This window comes from Schistocerca cancellata, chromosome 8, assembly GCF_023864275.1.
Source record: "Schistocerca cancellata isolate TAMUIC-IGC-003103 chromosome 8, iqSchCanc2.1, whole genome shotgun sequence".
NCBI classification, from domain to species: Eukaryota; Metazoa; Arthropoda; class Insecta; order Orthoptera; family Acrididae; genus Schistocerca; species Schistocerca cancellata.
The window spans coordinates 364,021,488-364,048,352 of NC_064633.1; the positions used below are offsets into that span (position 1 = coordinate 364,021,488).

At 41.5% G+C, this 26,865-nt stretch overlaps 1 protein-coding gene across 1 annotated transcript in view; it reads left to right on the forward strand.

Annotated features, from left to right (window-relative positions):
- LOC126095271 (probable E3 ubiquitin-protein ligase HERC1) overlaps positions 1-26,865 on the forward strand; it is an 814,023-nt gene that overhangs the window by 467,988 nt on the left and 319,170 nt on the right. Inside the window, exons 44-45 of the mRNA XM_049910030.1 lie at positions 2,644-2,793; positions 13,258-13,437. Coding sequence (XP_049765987.1) covers positions 2,644-2,793; positions 13,258-13,437 — 330 coding nt within the window. The remainder of the gene's footprint in view (positions 1-2,643; positions 2,794-13,257; positions 13,438-26,865) is intronic.

Here is a 26,865-nt window from a genome sequence, read left to right on the forward strand (position 1 = left end):
AGAAGGTGAAAAAATAAGCCCGTTTCACCTGCATTAAAAACATAATTGGGACTGCACTTTTCTATGATTGATGGAAGACAGGTTTCCTATGAGTGAAGAGTGTCAATGTTTGTTTCCAGCCTCACCTTGAACACATTTATACGCTAAATTGTGTCTGTTTGTTGACTTTTTTATCCAACAATTGGATACTTTGAAATCCGCAAGTCCAACTTTTGTGGCAAATATGTTTCTTTAACATGAACCACAATATCATAAGTTGGAATATTTGAAACATGAGGTTATTTTATCCATTTCGTCAGCTCGTTTTCCTGCCCTGGAAACCAACGTCAGGCACTCATTTTCATTTGCTGTTTCCTCATTCAAAACATACTGCTTCAGTATTTTTCATTTACAGACTGTTGTATTTCATGTTGATGGTGCAATGCTGCTTAGCCTTCACACAGCATTGACAAGCTACATGTGTAAATTTTTGTACACTTCCTGAGCAAACTCAATAACACTTGTAACTCACATCATGAACATACATTTTCAAGAATGCTTCTATGTGAAAGTATAATGTGATAGGATAGACAAACAGCTGATTGAGTCTCGTGAGTTATGGCATTGTTGTACAGGGCCCTGCTATCTAGGCATACTTGAAAACAAGCTAGCAGCATTATTGGAAAAAAATTCCTTTGACTACAAGGATGGCTATGTTCTGCCAGCATGATGGGCCTCTGCACATACAAGTTGTCAGGTGGGAAGTCCTAAATGTAATGTTCTATTGAAGATGGACAGACAGAAATGGTCATGTTTCTTGGTCACCATGATCCCTGTGAATTACCTCTTTATGTTTTTGCACATGCATATGGTTTTAACAGAAAATTTTACCAATAAAAAATAAACACAGGAGACCTATATATCAATTGGACTGTGAATAATGCTGCCCTCATAAAAGAACTCCAAGATTACATCCAAGGAGTTGCACATGGCAGTGTCAGTAGAATTCTGTTGCAAGTCTGATTCTTCAGCAACACAGTTTTCACAAAGCACAACTTACTTACAATTAAATCACATAAACTAGTAGTTCTCCTTTTCTGGAAAAACTGAAAACAGAGGACTTCTGGTGCGGGTTACCTTGTGATTGGTATTGTATTGAATGTTTGTTGAATAACTGACACATCAGTTCTGTTTGTAGGTTTGACTGGGAAGTCTTAGTATGAACCACACTCTTGATGCACCCGTATGCCATCATATCTTTCATGGAAAACACAACCATCAGTCAAACAGAGAGTGAAAAAGAGTCTGACATTAGGGAGACAGGCAAATCTGTGCACTAGCCAAACATCATCAGTAGCTAACAACAAAGTTCAAATCACAGTCCTGGAAAAAAACCACATACCACATGGATGCTGTCAATAAATACACTGGAGAGCTAACTGTAAACATTAGCTGCTTGATAAGTGAGACCATGGTGGTCTGCAGCAACCCTTAAATCTGCCAAGGACATTTTGCCACATGACCTTGGGCTGGTGGATGTATTCTTCTGTGCTGTACCTAGTGACCTTACCAGAGACATATATTCAGTGATTCATTGATACAGCTGGACAGATTACAATAAATTTGAAAGTGGATTGAAGTGGTAGGGAGAATTTATGAAAATTGACTTTGAACTTAATCATTTGTCTTTGCTTAACATCTCCTATGAGTATTTGTTTGGATTGCATTCTAACAGCTGTATGTCTGTAACCAAAATTATTGGACATATATTATTTGGAATGTTTCACTTCAATTAATTTGTATTACCATCTAAAATATTTACTGTTCCTCCTGCAAAATCCTTTATGTATTTTCACCATATGCGGATCATATTCAACTCTTTTCACATAAGTAACCATTTTGTAACGGAATGACTCTATTGTGTACAGTTGCTTGTCTACAAACTGAATTAAAGAACTGACAATTTTTCTGATATGTCACTTATAAAATTCATTAATAAAAAGATCATATCTAATTATTATTATGTTATGATTACATCTTCCTGTTAAGAACAGCATTATATATAAATAAAGGAAAATGCCTGATATAATTTTAGTATAAAGAAAGCTAGAGTCATATTGTGATTTATCCAAAGAACCTTAAAGAATTGTTATTAGCGTACAAAGGAAGCTATTAGCAAAATAATTGTTTGGTTCTTGAGTACTATATGTTAGTCTGGGGCCATTACTAAGTATGCTCAGCAGGTTAACTATGAACTTCTTCATGGGTATTTTAACTCAGAACAAGAATGACACAGAAATTCTCATCAAACTCCACTGGAAAACACAGCAAGGAAAGTACTGTAAATTTCACAAATCTTACTCTAAAAATTATGAGAACCAACATTCCAATACAGCTCAAGAAACATTTTCAGGAGGTGATACCCCACAGCCCTTATATATTTGAAAAAATGTTGTATTACCACCTTGAGCTGCTAGTAAAATACTTTATTTCCACAGCCAGTTTCACTTGTGTGACCAGATTTGATTACCTATTAGAAATGAGATAAATGTCGAGAAAATGTGTATTCATTTTCTGAAATTATGCTTTTCAAACATTAATATCAGTTGAAACTGAAAACTTTAACTTTTTTACACCTGATTCAATTCATTTATTTAATTTTAGGTACAAATTACATCCTATGCAGTGAGTGTGAAGCAATATATCGTTTAAATATGTATACGTCACCAAAATTTCCGGATTCTGGGACACCCTCTAATGCAGCTCAGTGCTTGGCTCCTGATCTTATGGGTACAGATCCCATTCAAGAAGAAGGTATTTACAGTATTATACTGTTGTGCTTAAGATAAAGTTTATTTCTTAGAAATCCATTATGTGTGTACAAACACCATTACACTTCATATTTGTTGCTTAATTGGATCACCATCGAAGTTCAGGTATGTAGTTTTGCTTCATATATGTATTTTGCCTGTGACACTCTTGAGTGTCATCGAGCAGAAATATTTGTTACGTTATAAACCCATATCCATATCGGGCATCATATAAACATACATTATCAGCATTTAATATGAAAGACAAAGCACAGTTACAATTTCATTTGTTCTTGGCACTACATTCTAACTGTTTCAACTCTTCACTGCACCATTCAACAATGGCTACAGAAAAGCTATAATGATAACACATGTTTATTTGAGAATTTAAAATTGATAAATTTGGTAAATGTAATTGTACAGTCCAGATCTGGCTTTTTAAAATATTTGGGATCTTATTTGATATGAATTTCTTGTTTTGAGCTTTATAACTACATAATCTACACCTGCTGAACAGAAGTAAAAGAAATTACATCTGATCATGATCTGTAAAGCAACTCCCCTTGACTGGAGGTGTAATACGTTAATTAGCTTCTGAAACATCTTCACAAAAAGTGGACTCTGAGAGATAATTTTGTTTTTGTTAAGACATGGAACTCTATTCTCTTACCTCGTTTGGTTTTGCCATGCTTATCTCCTTTCAGAGGATAGTTATAAAAGACTAGCTTTACTTCTGAATTAATTGCCCAAAAATTATACAAAGTTTATAACTAGAGTAGAGAAAAAATTTCTCCTAATCTTATCAGATACTCATTTGGAAGAGCATTTTAATTATTATTAATGTAGTAGCTAGTCCATATCTTTTACAAGGTCATCTCAATGTAAAAAGAAAGGAAGTCACAAAAACTGGAAATAAATAAAAGATGGCATCTCAGAAGTACTTCTGAATATGCATTCCGTCATCAGGTGTGTGTGGTAAAACAGTCACATCTATATTGATTCAGTGAAAATAATAGAGGGAAACATTCCACGTGGGAAAAATATATCTAAAAAGAAAGATGATGAGACTTACCAAACAAAAGCGCTGGCAGGTCGATAGACACACAAACAAACACAAACATACACACAAAATTCAAGCTTTCGCAACAAATGGTTGCTTCGTCAGGAAAGAGGGAAGGAGAGGGAAAGATGAAAGGAAGTGGGTTTTAAGGGAGAGGGTAATGCCCATGCATAAATAACCAATAACCAGTGGTATAATTAAAAACCACTTAACCACATAGGTAAAATCAGATAATTTTTTTACAGCTACTTTGTTTTATAGCACATACTGAACCCAAACTGACCACTGACCATACCAACCAAAAGTGAGAAAAGTTTTTGTTGCTCATCGTCAGCTTTGAGAAATGAAAAAGGGAAAGTAGAGATGGCATCTCAGAAGTATTTCAGAATATGCATTCCATCATCACATCTGTCTGGTAAACCAGTCACATCTTTATTGATTCAATGAAATACTTCCCTACACAAATAACCAATAACCAGTGGTATCATGCAAAACTACTTAATCACAAAGGTAAAAATTAGAAAAAAAATTTTGGAACAACTTTGTTTTACAATACATACAGAACCCAAACTGACCACAGACTGTACTAACAAAAGGTGAGAAAAGTTTTTGTTCTTCATGGTCAGCTTTGAGAAATGAAATAGGGAAGGTAGTGGAGTATCGAATAGGCAAAGAACAAGGCCTGGCCGATATCCTTGGACAGCACACATGATATTTAATTTAACTGACAAAATGAGAAACTGTAATAAATGAAGCAGGCAAAAGAGAGTAAGGAAGGCCTAAAAATAATGTTGAGAGAAAGTGCAATATTGCAATACAGGAATGATTAGAAGAGAAATGCAAAACTGTAGAATCATACATGCCTATGTGAAACACAGATGCCTCCTAAGAAAAATTAAAGAAATCTTTGAAAAAAAATGCCTGGTATGCAAAATCAAGAAAAATGTAATAATTCTTATTCTTTGGAAGGCAGGTGCTAAGAGGTATGAATTTTGCTGAATCACCAGTTTAATATCTCATGGTTGCAATATAATGCTAGAAATTATTTACAGAAGAATGGAAAGACTGGTAGAAATTGACCTCATTCTCAGAGAAGCTCAGTTTGGGTAATGGAGAAATGAAAGAACTTGTTAGACAGTACCAAACTTGTGACTTATCTCACAATATAGATTGAAGAAATACATATCTATATTTATAGCCTTACTTGGAAGAGGAATGTGATGTTAAGCAGTTCAGACATGAAAAGTCTAATAAAAGAAGATTTTTTTTTAATATCAACTATAAATTTTAGGGTCTAAATTTTAGCCTTGATAGATGTGAGATGTGGATGTTAAATGGTTGAGATAAGACAAAAATAGAAGATTTTGAAATGTTATGGTACTGAATAATGCCAAAAAATAGACAGAGTGGAGGAATGACTAATGGAAAGGTACCAAACCTAACTGTGTGGAAAACATTTGTGGTACAGCTTGACTAAAAAAGGGATTCGTTGACAGGACACATCCCAAGGCATCATCAGTTTGGTAATGGAGGGAGGTGTAAGGGGTAAAAATTGTAGAAGGAAACCAGGGTTTGATCACAGTAAGCAGGCTCAAATGGATGTAAACTGCAGTAGTTATGCAGAGATGAAGAGACTTGCACAGTGTGGACTGGACTGCAGTGAGCTGCATCCAATCTCTTTTCAAAATGAAGACAACAACAATTCCCAAGTAAATATATTATGTTCCATAAGCAAACTAAAGACTTGTGATGGTTCCTATCCCTACCATCTCTCAGTAGTGAAATACTTGTAGGGTGGTCAAGTTGGGTTATAGAAAGGAAGTCTCCACTTGCACTGCACTGTCTACCTATTTTAGAGTCATTGACCCATCAAATCACCCAACCCATATGAATGAAATGAGGACATATTCAGTTAAGGAAATGGAAGCAAGCAACCTGTATACATTAGATAATTAGTGAATTTATTAAGCAGAAGTAATACTTTGTGAAGTTTGTTTTTGTCCCTTTATTTTACAAAACTGAATGCATGGCTCCACCCTTTCCTCTTATCCTAGTGACTCCAAATATGACACAGCTGATTTTTACATTGAATGGAACCATATTGGAGGGACGGTGGTCCAAGATAAATTACCAAAGGTTTTGAAAAGTGCCATGTAAAACCTTTATACATTTTTCATTCAGGTCCTACACTTTTGATGTCAAAGAACTGGTTTTTTAAATGCTGCACATAAAGTTTCATCGTATGGGTAATCCATTAAATTTTAGGGATGCAGCCGTGCAATTACTACTATCCTAGTGACTTCAAATATGACACAGCTGATTTTTACATTGAATGGAACCATATTGGAGGGACGGTGGAAAGTGGTCCAAGATAAATTACCAAAGGTTTTGAAAAGTGCCATGTAAAACCTTTACACATTTTTCATTCAGCTCCTACACTTTTGGTGTCAAAGAACTGGTTTTTTAAATGCTGCACATAAAGTTTCATCATATGGGTAATCCTTAAATTTTAGGCATGCAGCCATGCAATTACTACTATTTACTTTGATATTTCAGCTGCATATTGTGCAGCTGTCCTCAGAGTGAGTCACAAGACTGACAACAAGGTGCCAAGTGTGGCCCTATATACTCCACCACAGTGATATGGTGCAGGAGTGTCACTGATGCTGGTCAGTGGCAAAGAGGTACACTTACACATATGCTGCCTGTCGTGAAAGCGTTCAGACATTCGATTCACTTATCAATGTGTATTTAGCGGCAGCAACACCTTGACAACCTTTATGCAATTGAATTACATCAAGAGCTGGATTCCATGCCTTATCCAAATTAAAATCATTATCTCTATTTGTTAAGCTATTGGTTAATCTAATTTCTATGGGATCCTTGAAAACAGAATTCCAAAAGGAGGAAGTGTATGTTAAAATCTTCATGTCACTGTAGTTCATTGAATGACCCATATCTATACAATGTTCTGTCATAGCTGACTTGGCTGGCTGTGGTAAGCATGTGTATTTTTCAGTGTTCCATGCCTCTCCCATGAACGGTGCATGTTGTCTGACTTATATTCAAAACATCACAATTTCCACAAGGAATCTGATACACGCCCACTTTACGAAGCAATAAATCATCCCTCAAATAACCCAATAAGGCTGCAATCTTCATATGAGCTGGAAGATCACCTTAACACAGTGTTTGTTTAGAATATGGCTTATTTTCGAAGAAAGAGCACCCACATAAGGCAAAAACACTCTTGATCTGAAAGTACTACTTTTCTTCTTTCAGGTCATGTACTTGCATTCTAGGATTCATATTGAATGCTCTGCAATTTATTTATTTTTTTTCCGGACATATCCATTCACTTTAAAAATGCTCTTGAGGTGTGTGAGCTCTTCTTGCAAATTATCATAATTGTATATACAGTGTGCCCTGTGCACAAGGTCTTAAGGACTCATTCGATTTGTGAAGAGTGATTGCAGCTACTGGCTCAGAAGATGGCAAGACAGTCTGTGGCCCAAATATCATAAGTAGTATTTGCATGACTGCTTGCCCAGAATTTAATGGATTATTCATTTTGCCACAAGAAATTAAAAAATACACATGATCTTATGGGAGTTCAGACAGTCCAGAACTGAACTTCACAGCACTTCATTTTCTTCAGAACACTGAGAGGCAAGTCATTTCTTGGGGTGTAGGAGAGGTGATAGTCAACTGATGGGAGATACCGTATTTACTTGAATCTAAGCCGCACTTTTTTTCCGGTTTTCGTAATCCAAAAAACCGCCTGCGGCTTAGAATCGAGTGCAAAGCAAGCGGAAGTTCTGAAAAATGTTGGTAGGTGCCGCCACAACTAACTTCTGCCGTCGAATATATGTAGTGCTACACAGACATGCTTTGTAAGCACAAAGATAAATACTGGTGCCAAAACCTCTGCGTCAGTAAATAAATTAAAAAAAAAAGGTGGAAGACGAGCTTTTCTTTCTCCCCCCCGAGTTTCGACCACTGCATTTTCATACATTATCCAACGAAGTAAATACAAATTCCGTATTGTTCATCTTCGAATGTATTAGAATTTCAATTTACTACGAAAATCCGACTGGCAAGACTGTTGTGGATGTTTGTCAATATGGCCAACTCTACGTTCTGAATTTTTTCCTACCTGTGAGAAGAGATGGTTGCTAATAGTAACCTGATGAAATGTGAATCACAAGCGGTATTCTCTTCACCATTCACCATAAGAATAATACGAATATAAACATTTTGCCATGTGTTCTTCCGTGTTTGTTGCTATCTCATTTAAATCCTGTCTGCCTAATAAACTACGAAACTAGAGTGAGACAACATCAAACGCGGAAGAATACACTTATCGTGTCATGTTTATATTCGTATTATTCTTAGCCTAATAGTGATACAGTCAGAAATGAACCACGGCAACTGACTAGATTTTTAAATCTAAGATGACTCTAATTTCTGTGCAGAATTTGATGTACTAAAGAAGCGGCTGCAAAGATTTTCAAACGGAGAAAAATTTTCGCCTAACTCTTGTTCAGAACATGTTCTATCATACGCAGCCTATTATTTGGTTGTTGTTGATCATTCTCAAAGAAAGCAGCAGTGTAAGTAACAACAAATAGCAGTCTCTTGACATTCCTTCGCTAATGAGACGACTCGCCTCTTTTTAGCTGTAAGCGGCGGTAGTGCGCACAAAAGCAAGCCATGCCGCAAACGGCGACTGGCCGTAAACACGCACTACCAGAATGCGACAAACAATGCATGACACAGTACAGTGATGCATTTTCAGCTTAGAGTGACGTAAACACCTATAACAGAGAAAACGGCACTTATCAGATCAAACAAAATAAGCAAATGATTCAAACCAGACGAAGTACGTGAAAAAGGAAGGGTGCCCGTATAAATACGGACGGAGCGCCTGACGCATAGCAATGGCTACCTGGTAAAGCTTACGACTCGAACCAAACTACTGTAGCTGTATCGTCATTCATTCAACCTAAATTGTGTCTCATATTACAATGGACCAACTTTGTTTCGATTTGGAGGTGCGGCCTAAAACTTTTCTCTCCCCTTGAATTTCGAGTCTCAAATTTCAGGTACGGCTTAGATTCGGGAAATCTTTTTTTCCTTTGTTTCGAGTCTCATTTTCAGGTGCGTCTTAGATTCGAGTGCGGCTTAGATTCGGGTAAATACGGTAAGTGCTTTAAGCTGAAAGAGGAGGGGGGGGGGGGGGGGGGGGGATCAGCTATCCGCATCATCAAACAATAGAAACTGCAGTTGGAATATCAGCAATGTAAGGAAAAAGATGAGTGCTACTCATGATAAAAATGAAATGTTGACTTGCAGACAGGCACAACAAAAAGACTGTTGCACATTTAGTTTTCAGCCAAAGCCTTCTTTTGAAAAGGAAAAAAAAAAAAACCTCACACACACATTCACACAGCAAGCACACCTCATGCACACATGATGACTATTTCCTGCCACTCCAGCCAGAATCAATCCATTTCATAATATTGTTGATATTCCAGTGCGGACTTTCCATCATTTGATCTGCCAGAGATGACAGTCATGTGTGTATGAGGTGTGATTGCTTGTATGAACAAGTGAGGTAGTGCAGTGGTTAGCATAATGGACTCACATTTGGGAGGATGACAATTCAAGCCTGTGTCCAGCCATGCAGATTTAGGTTTTCCGTGGTTTCCCAAGATCCCTCGAGGAAAGTGCCAGGATAGTTCCTTTGGAAGGGCATAGCCAATTTCTTTCTCCATCCTTCCCCAATCCAAGTTTGTGCTCTGCCTCTAATGAGCTCGTTGTTGATAGGATGTTAAACACTAATCTCCTCCTCAGTATGTGTGTGTGTGTGTGTGTGTGGGGGGGGGGGGGGGGGGGCAATTTACGAAAGCTTTAGTGTATCAGTCTTTTCGTTGTGCCCTGCTCTGCAATTCAGCATGTCATCTTTGCAGTGGACAGAAATCTCTCTTTTTTTTCTTTATTTTATCCACATCATCAGCTAAGAATAATTGAAGTAAGTCATATGTAAGAGCTACCAATAGCTGAAGTTGAAACATGGGGTGTGTCTGGAAATTAAGTTGAATAAATCCATAAAGAACAATTCTTGGAAAATAAAACTACAGATGTTTGATATTCTTTGAAATAGCACCCTTTGGCATCAATACATGTTTACCAGTGAGTCGGCCAACTCTGATAGGCTTTCTGGAACATCTCGTTGCAGTGGCTTTCACAGCATTTACCATCCCTAAGTAAAGGCCCTTTAAGGTTCTTTTTATTCGAGGAAACAAAAAGAAATCTGCTGGTGCCTCATTGTGACTGTGTCATAGCTGGGTCAGTGTTGTGACACCATGCCTGGCCAGGAACATACTAACAATGAAGGCCGTATGAGATGGTTATTATCTTGATTGAGTCGCCAATTTCCACTAATCTCCTTCCTGATGCAAAGTGCCCAATTTCAGAGCCTTTCAAATTTGCTGTTGACAGTTTTTCCGCATCTCACAGACTCTGAGTAGACAGTGTCTTTGGAATCAAAACAGATGATGAGCATCATCTTCAACTGGGATTTCATCATCTTTGCCTTTTTTGGCTTTGGAGATGCCTTCATGTGCCACTCTACCTGATTTCCCTAACTTCACACAAAATTTAATGGCCTATCACTGTTCCGTGAATTGTGGCATTTTAATCTCCCAATGCATCACTTAAACACAGGTACACACTATGAGTAATCCATACTGGGCAACAGCCAACGGGCAACTGGCAAGGAATGTGTTGCCTTCTCAATACCATCCACCATCTTTCCACTCACCAGTCACAGTGCTGCAACCTTCTGGATTGGCAGGAAAAAGTCATTCACTTTACTTTCTGGACACAGGCTTGTAAACCTTTATTCAGTGCCAGTTACAATCAATTGATTGCCATTAGGTACGATCATCATCAGGTAACAGAAATTATTTACATTAGCTTTCATGGTATGCACAAAATGTGTGAGTTTTGAACAGCATATCAGAGTTTCAAAAGTATTTGACAGTGCACTTCAGATGTTACTAATACTGACAGTTTCTTTAAATTGACCAAGAGTACACAACAATTCAGTCTGAAAACATGGGCAGCCGCTGTGGCCAACCGGTTCTAGGTGCTTCAGTCCGGAACTGCACAACTGCTTTGGTTGCAGGTTCAAATCCTGTCTCAGGCATGGTTGTGTGTGATGTCCCTAGGTTAGTTAGGTTTAAGTAGTTCTAAGTCTAGGGGACTGATGACCTCAGATGTTAAGTCCCATAGTGCTTAGAGCCATTTGAACCATTTGAATCTGAAAACATGGTTGTGGTAATTTTCTGTGTAGATTTCATTGTCTGAACTTTCCAGATTTATTGAATTTAAATAATACTTCCGCATGGATTGCTGTCTGGACTTTGCATTGATATAACAATCACTTGTTTTATCTGCTGTCTGAACATGACAAAGTTACTCCTTTACCCCTTTGGTATTGGGCCAGCAATATATTTGCAGATATTGTTATTTGTGTTTTCCATTATGGTATTAATTAAGTTATCTATAGAACAAATAGTTTCTGTTCTGTTAATTCAGGTTATCTGGAAGTGGGAACAGCAGGAATGACAGTGAAAAGTAACAGTTTCAGCAAGTCCAATGAATTCATGTTTCTATGAGACAGTGTGGACCATCCACAGGAATCATATGCAACCCTCTTAAATTCCTTCCTTGGTTCATTGAAGAAATCTTCATTATCTGTATTCAGGGCCAAGACATTCCTTCCTCATTCTTCTGCAGATTCGAAACTTTTTAAGGGAAGTCTATTTATGTATCACGAAGAGTTACTGGTGAAATAAACTTTCATTGGTTCCCATCTTTGATCGAAATAACAACAATAGTAAACATAAAATAATTATGTCACTCTTACTGTGGTATCAATAAAAATAAATTTACAAAAAGGCTATCTTATGTCACTGTCATCAAGAGTAAATAAATTTATATAACTTTATAGGGGTCACTTCTGTATTCCATGTTGCTATGTGGTGTGCACAAACCAATTGCCAACAGTACCTGTAATTTGGTGGCTATTACTTTTTCCTCAATGAAATGTGTCTCTTGTGCTGTCTAGCCACTTATGGACAATACATCTACTGTGATAAACAATCCCTTGCTCAGAATGCAGAAGGACTTGACAAGGTGTTCAGATATGGATATTACCCTCCAAACGTAGCCCATAGACAGATCTCCCACGCCATGTCTGTACATCTCCCTAATCTCTAATCATCCCCACTAACCAGCTGCAAATGAGCACTCCACCTTATTATCCTGAACTGGAAGAATTTAACTAGTCCTAACCATGGTTCTGGCTACATTTCATCATGCTCTGAAATGAGAAACATCCTCCCCATTTTTCTTACTACTACATCTGAAATGATATCTGCCACCCACCCTATCCACGAAATGTTGTGTTTCATACTTATGACATGTCTACCCTAATCTCTTATCCCAGGGGTCATATTCCTGTGAAAGACCCAGGTACAAGATTTATCTTAAGTACTCACCCACCACATTCTGTTCCAGTCTCGTCACAGGCATGTCCTACCCCATCAGAAGCAGGGCCACCTAAGAAAGCAACCCTGTGTGGACGATTTACTGTATGCTGCATGCTGTGAGTGCTCGCCGTACTTCTGCCAGGAAGTTGGCAGAATGTTTGTCATCAATGTTTCTGGATTTGGTCTTTAACATTACATACAGCAATCAGACCATTTATCTCATGACTTTAAAACAACTCAGCAACCTGAAGAGGTGCTAAGAATGAAACTGATTGTAACACAATAAATGTGTAATAATTCAGCTGAGTTGGTGTTCTTTAATCATTAGCATTAGTGCCAGCTGTGATGCTCAAAATGATGAAGATTCTGGTATGGACCTGTTAGAGTGCACTCCTGATGGCCAAAGCAGTCAGAGTAGCGATGCCAGAGTGGTTGACAGTAATGTTGTGCCAACTACTGGATTTCCATAGTACCTTTGGGGAGTGCCACTATGTCCCCTCAGAGATGTTGTAAATTTCTCTACAATAGTGAATAATATAGTGAACTAAGATGGATGTTACAAACTGGAAGAGGATTATGTGCAACTGCACATACTTATTGGATTGAATGATTGATGATGATGGTAGTTATGATAATAATGAATAATGATACACCATTCATGGAAATAAACTGTTGTTTTTAAAGTGACTGTTACTTATATGCTAGCATCTCATTTGAAAGTTACATAGAACTGCTAAGCACAGATTATGTATGTCCACTGTTACAACAAATTAAACTGTGAATAAGTAAGTCAAGATATGGGAACTAGTTTTGTGTTTTGAAATTTAATTTGTATGTTTCTTTTTAGAAGATGATGGCTTTGATGCTGGGAACTTGGAACAGATAAGCCGTCTACAAGCAGTTTTTGTGAAACTTTTAAGTGGTGAACGATCTGAAGTACCAGAGCCATTACAGTTCACTGAGCCTGATCCATTAGGTGCAAATTCTGTGCCTCAAGTGACTGCGGATGTTGCAAACCAAATGTCAGGTGGTAAATTTATTCTCTTCTGTAGATAACTGTGCCTTTATGTAGGACTTTTATGCCTTAATTTTCTACTTGTAATCCTTTAGTTTCATTATTTCAGGATTTAGTAACAGAATAACAGAACCTGTCTGTGAGAAAGTAATCTGAATTTTTATTAATAGCCTAAACATTGTAGTTTAATTTTTATAGTTTTTAAGTTACTACCATTGTATTGTATTTGCTCAAATCCTAAAGAACTGAGCTAAACACTGAAATGTTTTGGTGTTTTGTAACATTACGAGTCAAGATAGCTGTAACGGAACTTGAATAGCTTAAAGTTATTGTTAAAAACGCATGCCGCATGATTTGTTACGATTTGGTCGGCCATAATAGTAGTAACATGCTTTTGAATACAATTAAAATATAACGGCGATACCTGTTTAGTGTTATTGGAAATAATATGTAGTAAATTAATGAGTAAGGTAGCCAATCTTATAAGAAGAGGTAAAATTGGGCATATCAAGGTGTTTTGCTTTATATCGACTAAGCCGATGATACGGCGTCTTTTTTTTCGTTTACTCTTAGAAAAAGAAAAACAAACAAGTAAAGAACTGCTAATTGTGCATTGTGAAAAATATAGGGGCGAATTTTAAATAGCTACAGTGTATAATCAGACTAACAAATGGACATTCAGTTACGAGAAATAGCGGATAGCGAATTGTGGTCATTAAACTGAGTACACCTACAGGGCGGTCAATTCCGGGATAAGTCTATTCGCATCTCCAGAGGGCTGCGGTATTGAGACCGTTTTTTTTTTTTTTTAATTATATCGCAGAGAGCGGGCTTCAATTTATAAAAAGGAGAAAAGCTGTATCATTATCATTGACTGTTGGTGTCAAGCAACCAAAACTGTTCATCAAAGGGTTTCGGTGAATGAGTGGTGAATGCGAAATGAAACTGTGAACGAAGTTGTGTTAAATAAAGCAGAAGAGACAAGACAGTTTGGTCGTATCTGTTATTATCCCATAAACTGTAACATTTCTTCTCGTTGTACGAAGTCTTTATAGACGATCGTTATGACAATTTGCTTTGAAGGGATCGCGTTACGAGTTAAGTTTTGAGGACCTGGTCAAGAGGGGATATTTCGTAGATCCTAACTACTCCAGCTATTCTGGAATCAGGTGCTACCATGACCGTTGTGTGTTGTCAATTGCTTAAGTTCATCATATCTCATGCTCTAAGATCGACGCACCTTTCCTCTTGGTATAACGGTGTCTCACGGTAACAACGACAACGCCAACGGCGAAGGAAGATACGGTAGAAGTGGCGCCCAACGTGGGGCTCGATCGAGGAGGATTGCTGCATCGAGTCGAGTGTCATCCGGATTCATGAACCCTAGAGTTGGAAAATATTGTAGCAGCCAGTGAGTCTGTCCAATGAAAGAGGTATTCTTCAATAATCGCTAAAAGTGAGTGATCCTACCAGGTATGATTAAAATAACTGTGTGTGTGTGTGTGTGTGTGTGTGTGTGTGTGTGTGTGTGTGTATATATATATATATATATATATATATATATATATATATATATGGTTATAATAGAAGGAAATATTCCACGAAGGAAAAATATCTCATGCTCTAAGATCGACGCACCTTTCCTCTTGGTATAACGGTGTCTCACGGTAACAACGACAACGCCAACGGCGAAGGAAGATACGGTAGAAGTTGTGTGTTGTCAATTGCTTAAGTTCATCATATCTCATGCTCTAAGATCGACGCACCTTTCCTCTTGGTATAACGGTGTCTCACGGTAACAACGCCAACGCCAACGGCGAAGGAAGATACGGTAGAAGTGGCGCCCAACGTGGGGCTCGATCGAGGAGGATTGCTGCATCGAGTCGATGTGTGGATGGATATGTGTGTGTGTGCGAGTGTATACCCGTCCTTTTTTCCCCCTAAGGTAAGTCTTTCCGCTCCCGGGACTGGAATGACTCCTTACCCCCTCCCTTAAAACCCACATCCTTTCGTCTTTCCCTCCCCTTCCCTCTTTCCTGATGAGGCAACAGTTTGTTGCGAAAGCTTGAATTTTGTGTGTATGTTTGTGTTCGTTTGTGTGTCTGTCGACTTGCCAGCACTTTCATTTGGTAAGTCACATTATCTTTGTTTTTATATATATATATATATATATATATATATATATATATATATATATATATATATATATATGAAAGTCAAAAGGATGTGGGTTTTAAGGGAGAGGGTAAGGAGTCATTCCAGTCCCGGGAGCGGAAAGACTTACCTTAGGGGGAAAAAAGGACGGGTATACACTCGCGCACACACACACATATCCATCCCCACATATACCTCTCCTTCCCTCTTTCCTGATGAGGCAACAGTTTGTTGCGAAAGCTTGAATTTTGTGTGTATGTTTGTGTTCGTTTGTGTGTCTGTCGACCTGCCATCACTTTCATTTGGTAAGTCACATCATCTTTCTTTTTAGGTGTGACTTACCAAATGAAAGTGCTGGCAGGTCGACAGACACACAAACATACACACAAAATTCAAGCTTTCGCAACAAACTGTTGCCTCATCAGGAAAGAGGGAAGGAGAGGGAAAGACGAAAGGATGTGGGTTTTAAGGGAGAGGGTAAGGAGTCATTCCAGTCCCGGGAGCGGAAAGACTTACCTTAGGGGGAAAAAAGGACGGGTATACACTCGCACACACACACATATCCATCCACACATATGCAGACACAAGCAGACATATTTAAAGACAAAGAGTTTGGGCAGAGATGTCAGTCGAGGCAGAAGTGCAGAGGCAAAGATGTTGTTGAATGACAGGTGAGGTATGAGTGACGGCAACTTGAAATTAGCGGAGATTGAGGCCTGGTGGATAACAGGAAGAGAGGATATATTGAAGAGCAAGTTCCCATCTCCGGAGTTTGGATAGGTTGGTGTTAGTAGGAAGTATCCAGATAACCCGGACGGTGTAACACTGCGCCAAGATGTGCTGGTCGTGCACCAAGGCATGTTTAGCCACAGGGTGATCCTCATTACCAACAAACACTGTCTGCCTGTGTCCATTCATGCGAATGGACAGTTTGTTGCTGGTCATTCCCACATAGAACGCATCACAGTGTAGGCAGGTCAGTTGGTAGATCACGTGGGTGCTTTCACACGTGGCTCTGCCTTTGATTGTGTACACCTTCCGGGTTACAGGACTGGAGTAGGTGGTGGTGGGAGGGTGCATGGGACAGGTTTTACACCGGGGGCGGTTACAAGGGTAGGAGCCAGAGGGTAGGGAAGGTGGTTTGGGGATTTCATAGAGATGAACTAAGAGGTTACGAAGGTTAGGTGGACGGCGGAAAGACACTCTTGGTGGAGTGGGGAGGATTTCATGAAGGATGGATCTCATTTCAGGGCAGGATTTGAGGAAGTCGTATCCCTGCTGGAGAGCCACATTCAGAATCTGATCCAGTCCCGGAAAGTATCCTGTCACAAGTGGGGCACTTTTGTGGCTCTTTTGTGGGAGGTTCTGGGTTTGAGAGGATGAGGAAGTGGCTCTGGTTATTTGCTTCTGTACCAGGTCGGGAGGGTAGTTGCGGGATGCGAAAGCTGTTGTCAGGTTGTTGGTGTAATGCTTCAGGGATTCCGGACTGGAGCAGATTCGTTTGCCACGAAGACCTAGGCTGTAGGGAAGGGACCGTTTGATGTGGAATGGGTGGCAGCTGTTGTGATGGAGGTACTGTTGCTTGTTGGTGGGTTTGATGTGGACGGACGTGTGAAGCTGGCCATTGGACAGGTGAAGGTCAACATCAAGGAAAGTGGCATGGGATTTGGAGTAGGACCAGGTGAATCTGATGGAACCAAAGGAGTTGAGGTTGGAGAGGAAATTCTGGAGTTCTTCTTCACTGTGGGCCCAGATCATGAAGATGTCATCAATAAATCTGTACCAAACTTTGGGTTGGCAGGCCTGGGTAACCAAGAAGGCTTCCTCTAAGCGACCCATGAATAGGTTGGCGTACGAGGGGGCCATCCTGGTACCCATGGCTGTTCCCTTTAATTGTTGGTATGTCTGGTTTTCAAAAGTGAAGAAGTTGTGGGTCAGGATGAAGCTGGCTAAGGTAATGAGGAAAGAGGTTTTAGGTAGGGTGGCAGGTGATCGGCGTGAAAGGAAGTGCTCCATCGCAGCGAGGCCCTGGACGTGCGGGATATTTGTGTATAAGGAAGTGGCATCAATGGTTACAAGGATGGTTTCTGGGGGTAACGTATTGGGTAAGGATTCCAGGCGTTCGAGAAAGTGGTTGGTGTCTTTGATGAAAACGTGGGAAAAATATATTTAAAAAGAAAGATGATCAGACTTACCAAACAAAAGCGCTGGCAGGTCGATAGACACACAAACAAACACACAAAATTCTAGCTTTCGCAACCAACGGTTGCCTCGTCAGGAAAGAGGGAAGGAGAAGGAAAGACAAAAGGATATGGGTTTTAAGGGAGAGGGTAAGGAGTCATTCCAATCCCGGGAGCGGAAAGACTTACCTTAGGGGGAAAAAAGGACAGGTATACACTCGCACACACACACATATCCATCCACACATACACAGACACAAGCAGACATTTGTAAAGGCAAAGAGTTTGGGCAGAGATGTCAGTCGGGACGGAAGTACAGAGGCAAAGATGATGTTGAAAGACAGGTGAGGTATGAGCGGCGGCAGATTGAAATTAGAAATTAGCGGAGATTGAGGCCTGGCGGATAGCGAGAAGAGAGGATATGCTGAAGGGCAAGTTCCCATCTCCGGAGTTCTGACAGGTTGGTGTTAGTGGGAAGTATCCAGATAACCCGGACGGTGTAGCACTGTGCCAAGATGTGCTGGCCGTGCACCAAGGCATGTTTAGCCACAGGGTGATCCTCATTACCAACAAACACTGTCTGCCTGTGTCCATTCATGCGAATGGACAGTTTGTTGCTGGTCATTCCCACATAGAACGCTTCACAGTGTAGGCAGGTCAGTTGGTAAATCACGTGGGTGCTTTCACACGTGGCTTTGCCTTTGATCGTGTACACCTTCCGGGTTACAGGACTGGAATAGGTGGTGGTGGGAGGGTGCATGGGACAGGTTTTACCCCAGGGGCGGTTACAGGGGTAGGAGCCAGAGGGTAGGGAAGGTGGTTTGGGGATTTCATAGGGATGAACTAAGAGGTTACGAAGGTTAGGTGGACGGCGGAAAGACACTCTTGGTGGAGTGGGGAGGATTTCATGAAGGATGGATCTCATTTCAGGGCAGGATTTGAGGAAGTCAAATGAGATCCATCCTTCATGAAATCCTCCCCACTCCACCAAGAGCCTCTTTCCGCCGTCCACCTAACCTTCGTAACCTCTTAGTTCATCCCTATGAAATCCCCAAACCACCTTCCCTACCCTCTACCCTCTGGCTCCTACCCCTGTAACCGCCCCCGGTGTAAAACCTGTCCCATGCACCCTCCCACCACCACCTATTCCAGTCCTGTAACCCGGAAGGTGTACACGATCAAAGGCAAAGCCACGTGTGAAAGCACCCACGTGATTTACCAACTGACCTGCCTACACTGTGAAGCGTTCTATGTGGGAATGACCAGCAACAAACTGTCCATTCGCATGAATGGACACAGGCAGACAGTGTTTGTTGGTAATGAGGATCACCCTGTGGCTAAACATGCCTTGGTGCACGGCCAGCACATCTTGGCACAGTGCTACACCGTCCGGGTTATCTGGATACTTCCCACTAACACCAACCTGTCAGAACTCCGGAGATGGGAACTTGCCCTTCAGCATATCTTCTCTTCTCGCTATCCACCAGGCCTCAATCTCCGCTAATTTCTAATTTCAATCTGCCGCCGCTCATACCTCACCTGTCTTTCAACATCATCTTTGCCTCTGTACTTACGTCCCGACTGACATCTCTGCCCAAACTCTTTGCCTTTACAAATGTCTGCTTGTGTCTGTGTATGTGTGGATGGATATGTGTGTGTGTGCGAGTGTATACCTGTCCTTTTTTCCCCCTAAGGTAAGTCTTTCCGCTCCCGGGATTGGAATGACTCCTTACCCTCTCCCTTAAAACCCATATCCTTTTGTCTTTCCTTCTCCTTCCCTCTTTCCTGACGAGGCAACCGTTGGTTGCGAAAGCTAGAATTTTGTGTGTCTATCGACCTGCCAGCGCTTTTGTTTGGTAAGTCTGATCATCTTTCTTTTTTAAAAATATATATATATATATATATATATATATATATATATATATATATATATATATATATATATATATATATATGGTTATAATAGAAGGAAACATTCCACGAAGGAAAAATATACCTAAAAACAAAGATGATGTGACTTACCAAATGAAGGTGCTGGCAGGTCGACAGACACACAAACGAACACAAACATGTGTATATGAGGATGGATATGTGTGTGTGTGCGAGTGTATACCTGTCCTTTTTTCCCCCTAAGGTAAGTCTTTCCGCTCCCGGGATTGGAATGACTCCTTACCCTCTCCCTTAAAACCCAAATCCTTTTGTCTTTCCCTCTCCTTCCCTCTTTCCTGACGAGGCAACCATTGGTTGCGAAAGCTAGTTTTTGTGTGTATGTTTGTGTTTGTTTGTGTGTCTATCGACCTGCCAGCGCTTTTGTTTGGTAAGTCTCATCATCTTTCTTTTTAAATATATTTTTCCCACGTGGAACGTTTCCCTCTATTATATATATATATATATATATATATATATATATATATTTATAATAGAAGGAAACATTCCACGAAGGAAAAATCTATTTAAAAACAAAGATGATGTGACTTACCAAATGAAAGTGCTGGCAGGTCGACAGACACACAAACAAACACAAACATACACACAAAATCCAAGCTTTCGCAACCAACGGTTGCCTCGTCAGGAAAGAGGGAAGGAGAAGGAAAGACAAAAGGATATGGGTTTTAAGGGAGAGGGTAAGGAGTCATTCCAATCCCGGGAGCGGAAAGACTTACCTTAGGGGGAAAAAAGGACAGGTATACACTCGCACACACACACATATCCATCCACACATACACAGACACAAGCAGACACTTGTAAAGGCAAAGAGTTTGGCAGAGAGTTTGGGCAGAGATGTCAGTCGGGACGGAAGTACAGAGGCAAAGATGATGTTGAAAGACAGGTGAGGTATGAGCGGCGGCAGATTGAAATTAGAAATTAGCGGAGATTGAGGCCTGGCGGATAGCGAGAAGAGAGGATATGCTGAAGGGCAAGTTCCCATCTCCGGAGTTCTGACAGGTTGGTGTTAGTGGGAAGTATCCAGATAACCCGGACGGTGTAACACTGTGCCAAGATGTGCTGGCCGTGCACCAAGGCATGTTTAGCCACAGGGTGATCCTCATTACCAACAAACACTGTCTGCCTGTGTCCATTCATGCGAATGGACAGTTTGTTGCTGGTCATTCCCACATAGAATGCATCACAGTGTAGGCAGGTCAGTTGGTAGATCACGTGGGTGCTTTCACACGTGGCTCTGCCTTTGATTGTGTACACCTTCCGGGTTACAGGACTGGAGTAGGTGGTGGTGGGAGGGTGCATGGGACAGGTTTTACACCGGGGGCGGTTACAAGGGTAGGAGCCAGAGGGTAGGGAAGGTGGTTTGGGGATTTCATAGGGATGAACTAAGAGGTTACGAAGGTTAGGTGGACGGCGGAAAGACACTCTTGGTGGAGTGGGGAGGATTTCATGAAGGATGGATCTCATTTCAGGGCAGGATTTGAGGAAGTTGTATCCCTGCTGGAGAGCCACATTCAGAATCTGATCCAGTCCCGGAAAGTATCCTGTCACAAGTGGGGCACTTTTGTGGTTCTTCTGTGGGAGGTTCTGGGTTTGAGAGGATGAGGAAGTGGCTCTGGTTATTTGCTTCTGTACCAGGTCGGGAGGGTAGTTGCGGGATGCGAAAGCTGTTGTCAGGTTGTTGGTGTAATGCCTCAGGGATTCCGGACTGGAGCAGATTCGTTTGCCACGAAGACCTAGGCTGTAGGGAAGGGACCGTTTGATGTGGAATGGGTGGCAGCTATCGTAATGGAGGTACTGTTGCTTGTTGGTGGGTTTGATGTGGACGGACGTGTGAAGCTGCCCACTGGACAGGTGAAGGTCAACATCAAGGAAAGTGGCATGGGATTTGGAGTAGGACCAGGTGAATCTGATGGAACCAAAGGAGTTGAGGTTGGAGAGGAAATTCTGGAGTTCTTCTTCACTGTGAGTCCAGATCATGAAGATGTCATCAATAAATCTGTACCAAACTTTGGGTTGGCAGGCCTGGGTAACCAAGAAGGCTTCCTCTAAGCGACCCATGAATAGGTTGGCGTACGAGGGGGCCATCCTGGTACCCATGGCTGTTCCCTTTAATTGTTGGTATGTCTGGTTTTCAAAAGTGAAGAAGTTGTGGGTCAGGATGAAGCTGGCTAAGGTAATGAGGAAAGAGGTTTTGGGTAGGGTGGCAGGTGATCGGCGTGAAAGGAAGTGCTCCATCGCAGCGAGGCCCTGGACGTGCGGGATATTTGTGTATAAGGAAGTGGCATCAATGGTTACAAGGATGGTTTCTGGGGGTAACGGACTGGGTAAGGATTCCAGGCGTTCGAGAAAGTGGTTGGTGTCTTTGATGAAGGATGGGAGACTGCATGTAATGGGTTGAAGGTGTTGATCCACGTAGGCAGAGATACGTTCTGTGGGGGCTTGGTAACCAGCTACAATGGGGCGGCCGGGATGATTGGGTTTGTGAATTTTAGGGAGAAGGTAGAAGGTAGGGGTGCGGGGTGTCGGTGGGGTCAGGAGGTTGATGGAGTCAGGTGAAAGGTTTTGTAGGGGGCCTAAGGTTCTGAGGATTCCTTGAAGCTCTGCCTGGACATCAGGAATGGGATTACCTTGGCAAACTTTGTATGTGGTGTTGTCTGAAAGCTGACGCAGTCCCTCAGCCACGTACTCCCGACGATCAAGTACCACGGTCGTGGAACCCTTGTCCGCCGGAAGAATGACGATGGACCGGTCAGCCTTCAGATCACGGATAGCCTGGGCTTCAGCAGTGGTGATGTTGGGAGTAGGATTAAGGTTTTTTAAGAAGGATTGAGAGGCAAGGCTGGAAGTCAGAAATTCCTGGAAGGTTTGGAGAGGGTGATTTTGAGGAAGAGGAGGTGGGTCCCGCTGTGACGGAGGACGGAACTGTTCCAGGCAGGGTTCAATTTGGATAGTGTCTCGGGGAGTTGGATCATTAGGGGTAGGATTAGGATCATTTTTCTTCGTGGCAAAGTGATACTTCCAGCAGAGAGTACGAGTGTAGGACAGTAAATCTTTGACGAGGGCTGTTTGGTTGAATCTGGGAGTGGGGCTGAAGGTGAGGCCTTTGGATAGGACAGAGGTTTCGGATTGGGAGAGAGGTTTGGAGGAAAGGTTAACTACTGAATTAGGGTGTTGTGGTGCCAGATTGTGTTGATCGGAATTTTGAGGTTTTGGAGGGAGTGGAGCTGGAAGTGGGAGATTGAGTAGATGGGAGAGACTGGGTTTGTGTGCAATGAGAGGTGGTTGAGGTTTGCTGGAAAGGTTGTGAAGGGTGAGTGAGTTGCCTTTCCGGAGGTGGGAAACCAGGAGATTGGATAGTTTTTTGAGGTGAAGGGTGGCATGCTGTTCTAATTGGCGGTTGGCCTGTAGGAGGATGCTCTGAATAGCGGGTGTGGATGTGGGAGAGGAAAGATTGAGGACTTTTATTAAGGATAGGAGTTGACGGGTGTGTTCATTGGCTGAGTTGATGTGTAGGTGAAGGATTAGGTGGGTGAGGGCAATGGATTGTTCAGTTTGGAACTGGTATAGGGACTGATGGAAAGAAGGGTTGCAACCAGAGATGGGAACTTTAAGTGTGAGGCCTTTGGGGGTTATGCCAAATGTCAGACAAGCCTGAGAAAATAAAATATGTGAGCGTAATCTGGCTAGGGTGAAGGCATGCTTGCGGAGGGAATGTAAATAAAACTTAATGGGGTCGTTGTGGGGGTGTTGTGAGGGTGACATGGTATTAGAAGGTGGAAAGTTTAACATGAGGTTGAAATGAAAAAGAAAGAAAGAAATATATGGGGAGAGATAAAGGTGAACTAGAAAGCAATTGGAGATCTGGTATGAAAAAAAGGCGAAAAAGTGTTGGTTAAGTTGATCTTGTATTGAACTTGGGTTGGTAGACAGCGATGTGTAAAAAGGTTAGGTGGTTGTGTTGCCGCTAAATCACGTTAAAGGACGGAGAAATTCGGGAAAATTTCGAGAAAATTTCGAAAAAACGTATTAGAGGAGTGGTGTTGTGGTGAAAGATTACGAAAATGGGGCTAACAATTGTAGAAAAAATGACGTTAAAACCTGTGGGGAGCGGCTAAAATGACGTTAAAGGACGGAGAAATTCGAGAAAATTTCGAAAAAACGTATTAAAGGAGTGGTGTTGTGGTGAAAGATTACGAAAATGGGGCTAAGAATTGTAGAAAAGAAAAAAAAAAAAAAAAAAAAAAAAAAAAAAAAAAAAAAAATTGTAGAAAAAATGACGTTAAAACCTGTGGGGAGCGGCTAAAATGATCAGTGATGTGCGAAAAACGGAAGTGGAAATAAAGTTAAAAGTTATTAGAAGTAGCCGAAATGGTTGTTAAATACGTGAAAGCAGCTGTTATTGAACTAGAAACGGTGGATTTTATAGCAGCGGTAGTGTTGAAAGCGGAAACTAAAATCTTTTGGTTATGGTTGGGAAGTGGGTTACGTATTGTTGAGCATATATATGGCGGGATAAAATTGTATAGTAGATTACGGTAAAAGGGGGGTGAATACAAAGTGAGACTACTGGTAAAAACAGAAAGAGAAAATAAAGAGAAAAAAGAGAAATAAGACGACAGGAAAGATTTCGAAATGCAAAGGCGACAATAACAAACGTAATTGTTGGGTTCAAATTAATGATATGTTTATAATAGAAGGAAACATTCCACGAAGGAAAAATCTATTTAAAAACAAAGATGATGTGACTTACCAAATGAAAGTGCTGGCAGGTCGACAGACACACAAACAAACACAAACATACACACAAAATCCAAGCTTTCGCAACCAACGGTTGCCTCGTCAGGAAAGAGGGAAGGAGAAGGAAAGACAAAAGGATATGGGTTTTAAGGGAGAGGGTAAGGAGTCATTCCAATCCCGGGAGCGGAAAGACTTACCTTAGGGGGAAAAAAGGACAGGTATACACTCGCACACACACACATATCCATCCACACATACACAGACACAAGCAGACACTTGTAAAGGCAAAGAGTTTGGCAGAGAGTTTGGGCAGAGATGTCAGTCGGGACGGAAGTACAGAGGCAAAGATGATGTTGAAAGACAGGTGAGGTATGAGCGGCGGCAGATTGAAATTAGAAATTAGCGGAGATTGAGGCCTGGCGGATAGCGAGAAGAGAGGATATGCTGAAGGGCAAGTTCCCATCTCCGGAGTTCTGACAGGTTGGTGTTAGTGGGAAGTATCCAGATAACCCGGACGGTGTAACACTGTGCCAAGATGTGCTGGCCGTGCACCAAGGCATGTTTAGCCACAGGGTGATCCTCATTACCAACAAACACTGTCTGCCTGTGTCCATTCATGCGAATGGACAGTTTGTTGCTGGTCATTCCCACATAGAATGCATCACAGTGTAGGCAGGTCAGTTGGTAGATCACGTGGGTGCTTTCACACGTGGCTCTGCCTTTGATTGTGTACACCTTCCGGGTTACAGGACTGGAGTAGGTGGTGGTGGGAGGGTGCATGGGACAGGTTTTACACCGGGGGCGGTTACAAGGGTAGGAGCCAGAGGGTAGGGAAGGTGGTTTGGGGATTTCATAGGGATGAACTAAGAGGTTACGAAGGTTAGGTGGACGGCGGAAAGACACTCTTGGTGGAGTGGGGAGGATTTCATGAAGGATGGATCTCATTTCAGGGCAGGATTTGAGGAAGTTGTATCCCTGCTGGAGAGCCACATTCAGAATCTGATCCAGTCCCGGAAAGTATCCTGTCACAAGTGGGGCACTTTTGTGGTTCTTCTGTGGGAGGTTCTGGGTTTGAGAGGATGAGGAAGTGGCTCTGGTTATTTGCTTCTGTACCAGGTCGGGAGGGTAGTTGCGGGATGCGAAAGCTGTTGTCAGGTTGTTGGTGTAATGCCTCAGGGATTCCGGACTGGAGCAGATTCGTTTGCCACGAAGACCTAGGCTGTAGGGAAGGGACCGTTTGATGTGGAATGGGTGGCAGCTATCGTAATGGAGGTACTGTTGCTTGTTGGTGGGTTTGATGTGGACGGACGTGTGAAGCTGCCCACTGGACAGGTGAAGGTCAACATCAAGGAAAGTGGCATGGGATTTGGAGTAGGACCAGGTGAATCTGATGGAACCAAAGGAGTTGAGGTTGGAGAGGAAATTCTGGAGTTCTTCTTCACTGTGAGTCCAGATCATGAAGATGTCATCAATAAATCTGTACCAAACTTTGGGTTGGCAGGCCTGGGTAACCAAGAAGGCTTCCTCTAAGCGACCCATGAATAGGTTGGCGTACGAGGGGGCCATCCTGGTACCCATGGCTGTTCCCTTTAATTGTTGGTATGTCTGGTTTTCAAAAGTGAAGAAGTTGTGGGTCAGGATGAAGCTGGCTAAGGTAATGAGGAAAGAGGTTTTCTACAATTCTTAGCCCCATTTTCGTAATCTTTCACCACAACACCACTCCTTTAATACGTTTTTTCGAAATTTTCTCGAATTTCTCCGTCCTTTAACGTCATTTTAGCCGCTCCCCACAGGTTTTAACGTCATTTTTTCTACAATTGTTAGCCCCATTTTCGTAATCTTTCACCACAACACCACTCCTCTAATACGTTTTTTCGAAATTTTCTCGAAATTTTCCCGAATTTCTCCGTCCTTTAACGTGATTTAGCGGCAACACAACCACCTAACCTTTTTACACATCGCTGTCTACCAACCCAAGTTCAATACAAGATCAACTTAACCAACACTTTTTCGCCTTTTTTTCATACCAGATCTCCAATTGCTTTCTAGTTCACCTTTATCTCTCCCCATATATTTCTTTCTTTCTTTTTCATTTCAACCTCATGTTAAACTTTCCACCTTCTAATACCATGTCACCCTCACAACACCCCCACAACGACCCCATTAAGTTTTATTTACATTCCCTCCGCAAGCATGCCTTCACCCTAGCCAGATTACGCTCACATATTTTATTTTCTCAGGCTTGTCTGACATTTGGCATAACCCCCAAAGGCCTCACACTTAAAGTTCCCATCTCTGGTTGCAACCCTTCTTTCCATCAGTCCCTATACCAGTTCCAAACTGAACAATCCATTGCCCTCACCCACCTAATCCTTCACCTACACATCAACTCAGCCAATGAACACACCCGTCAACTCCTATC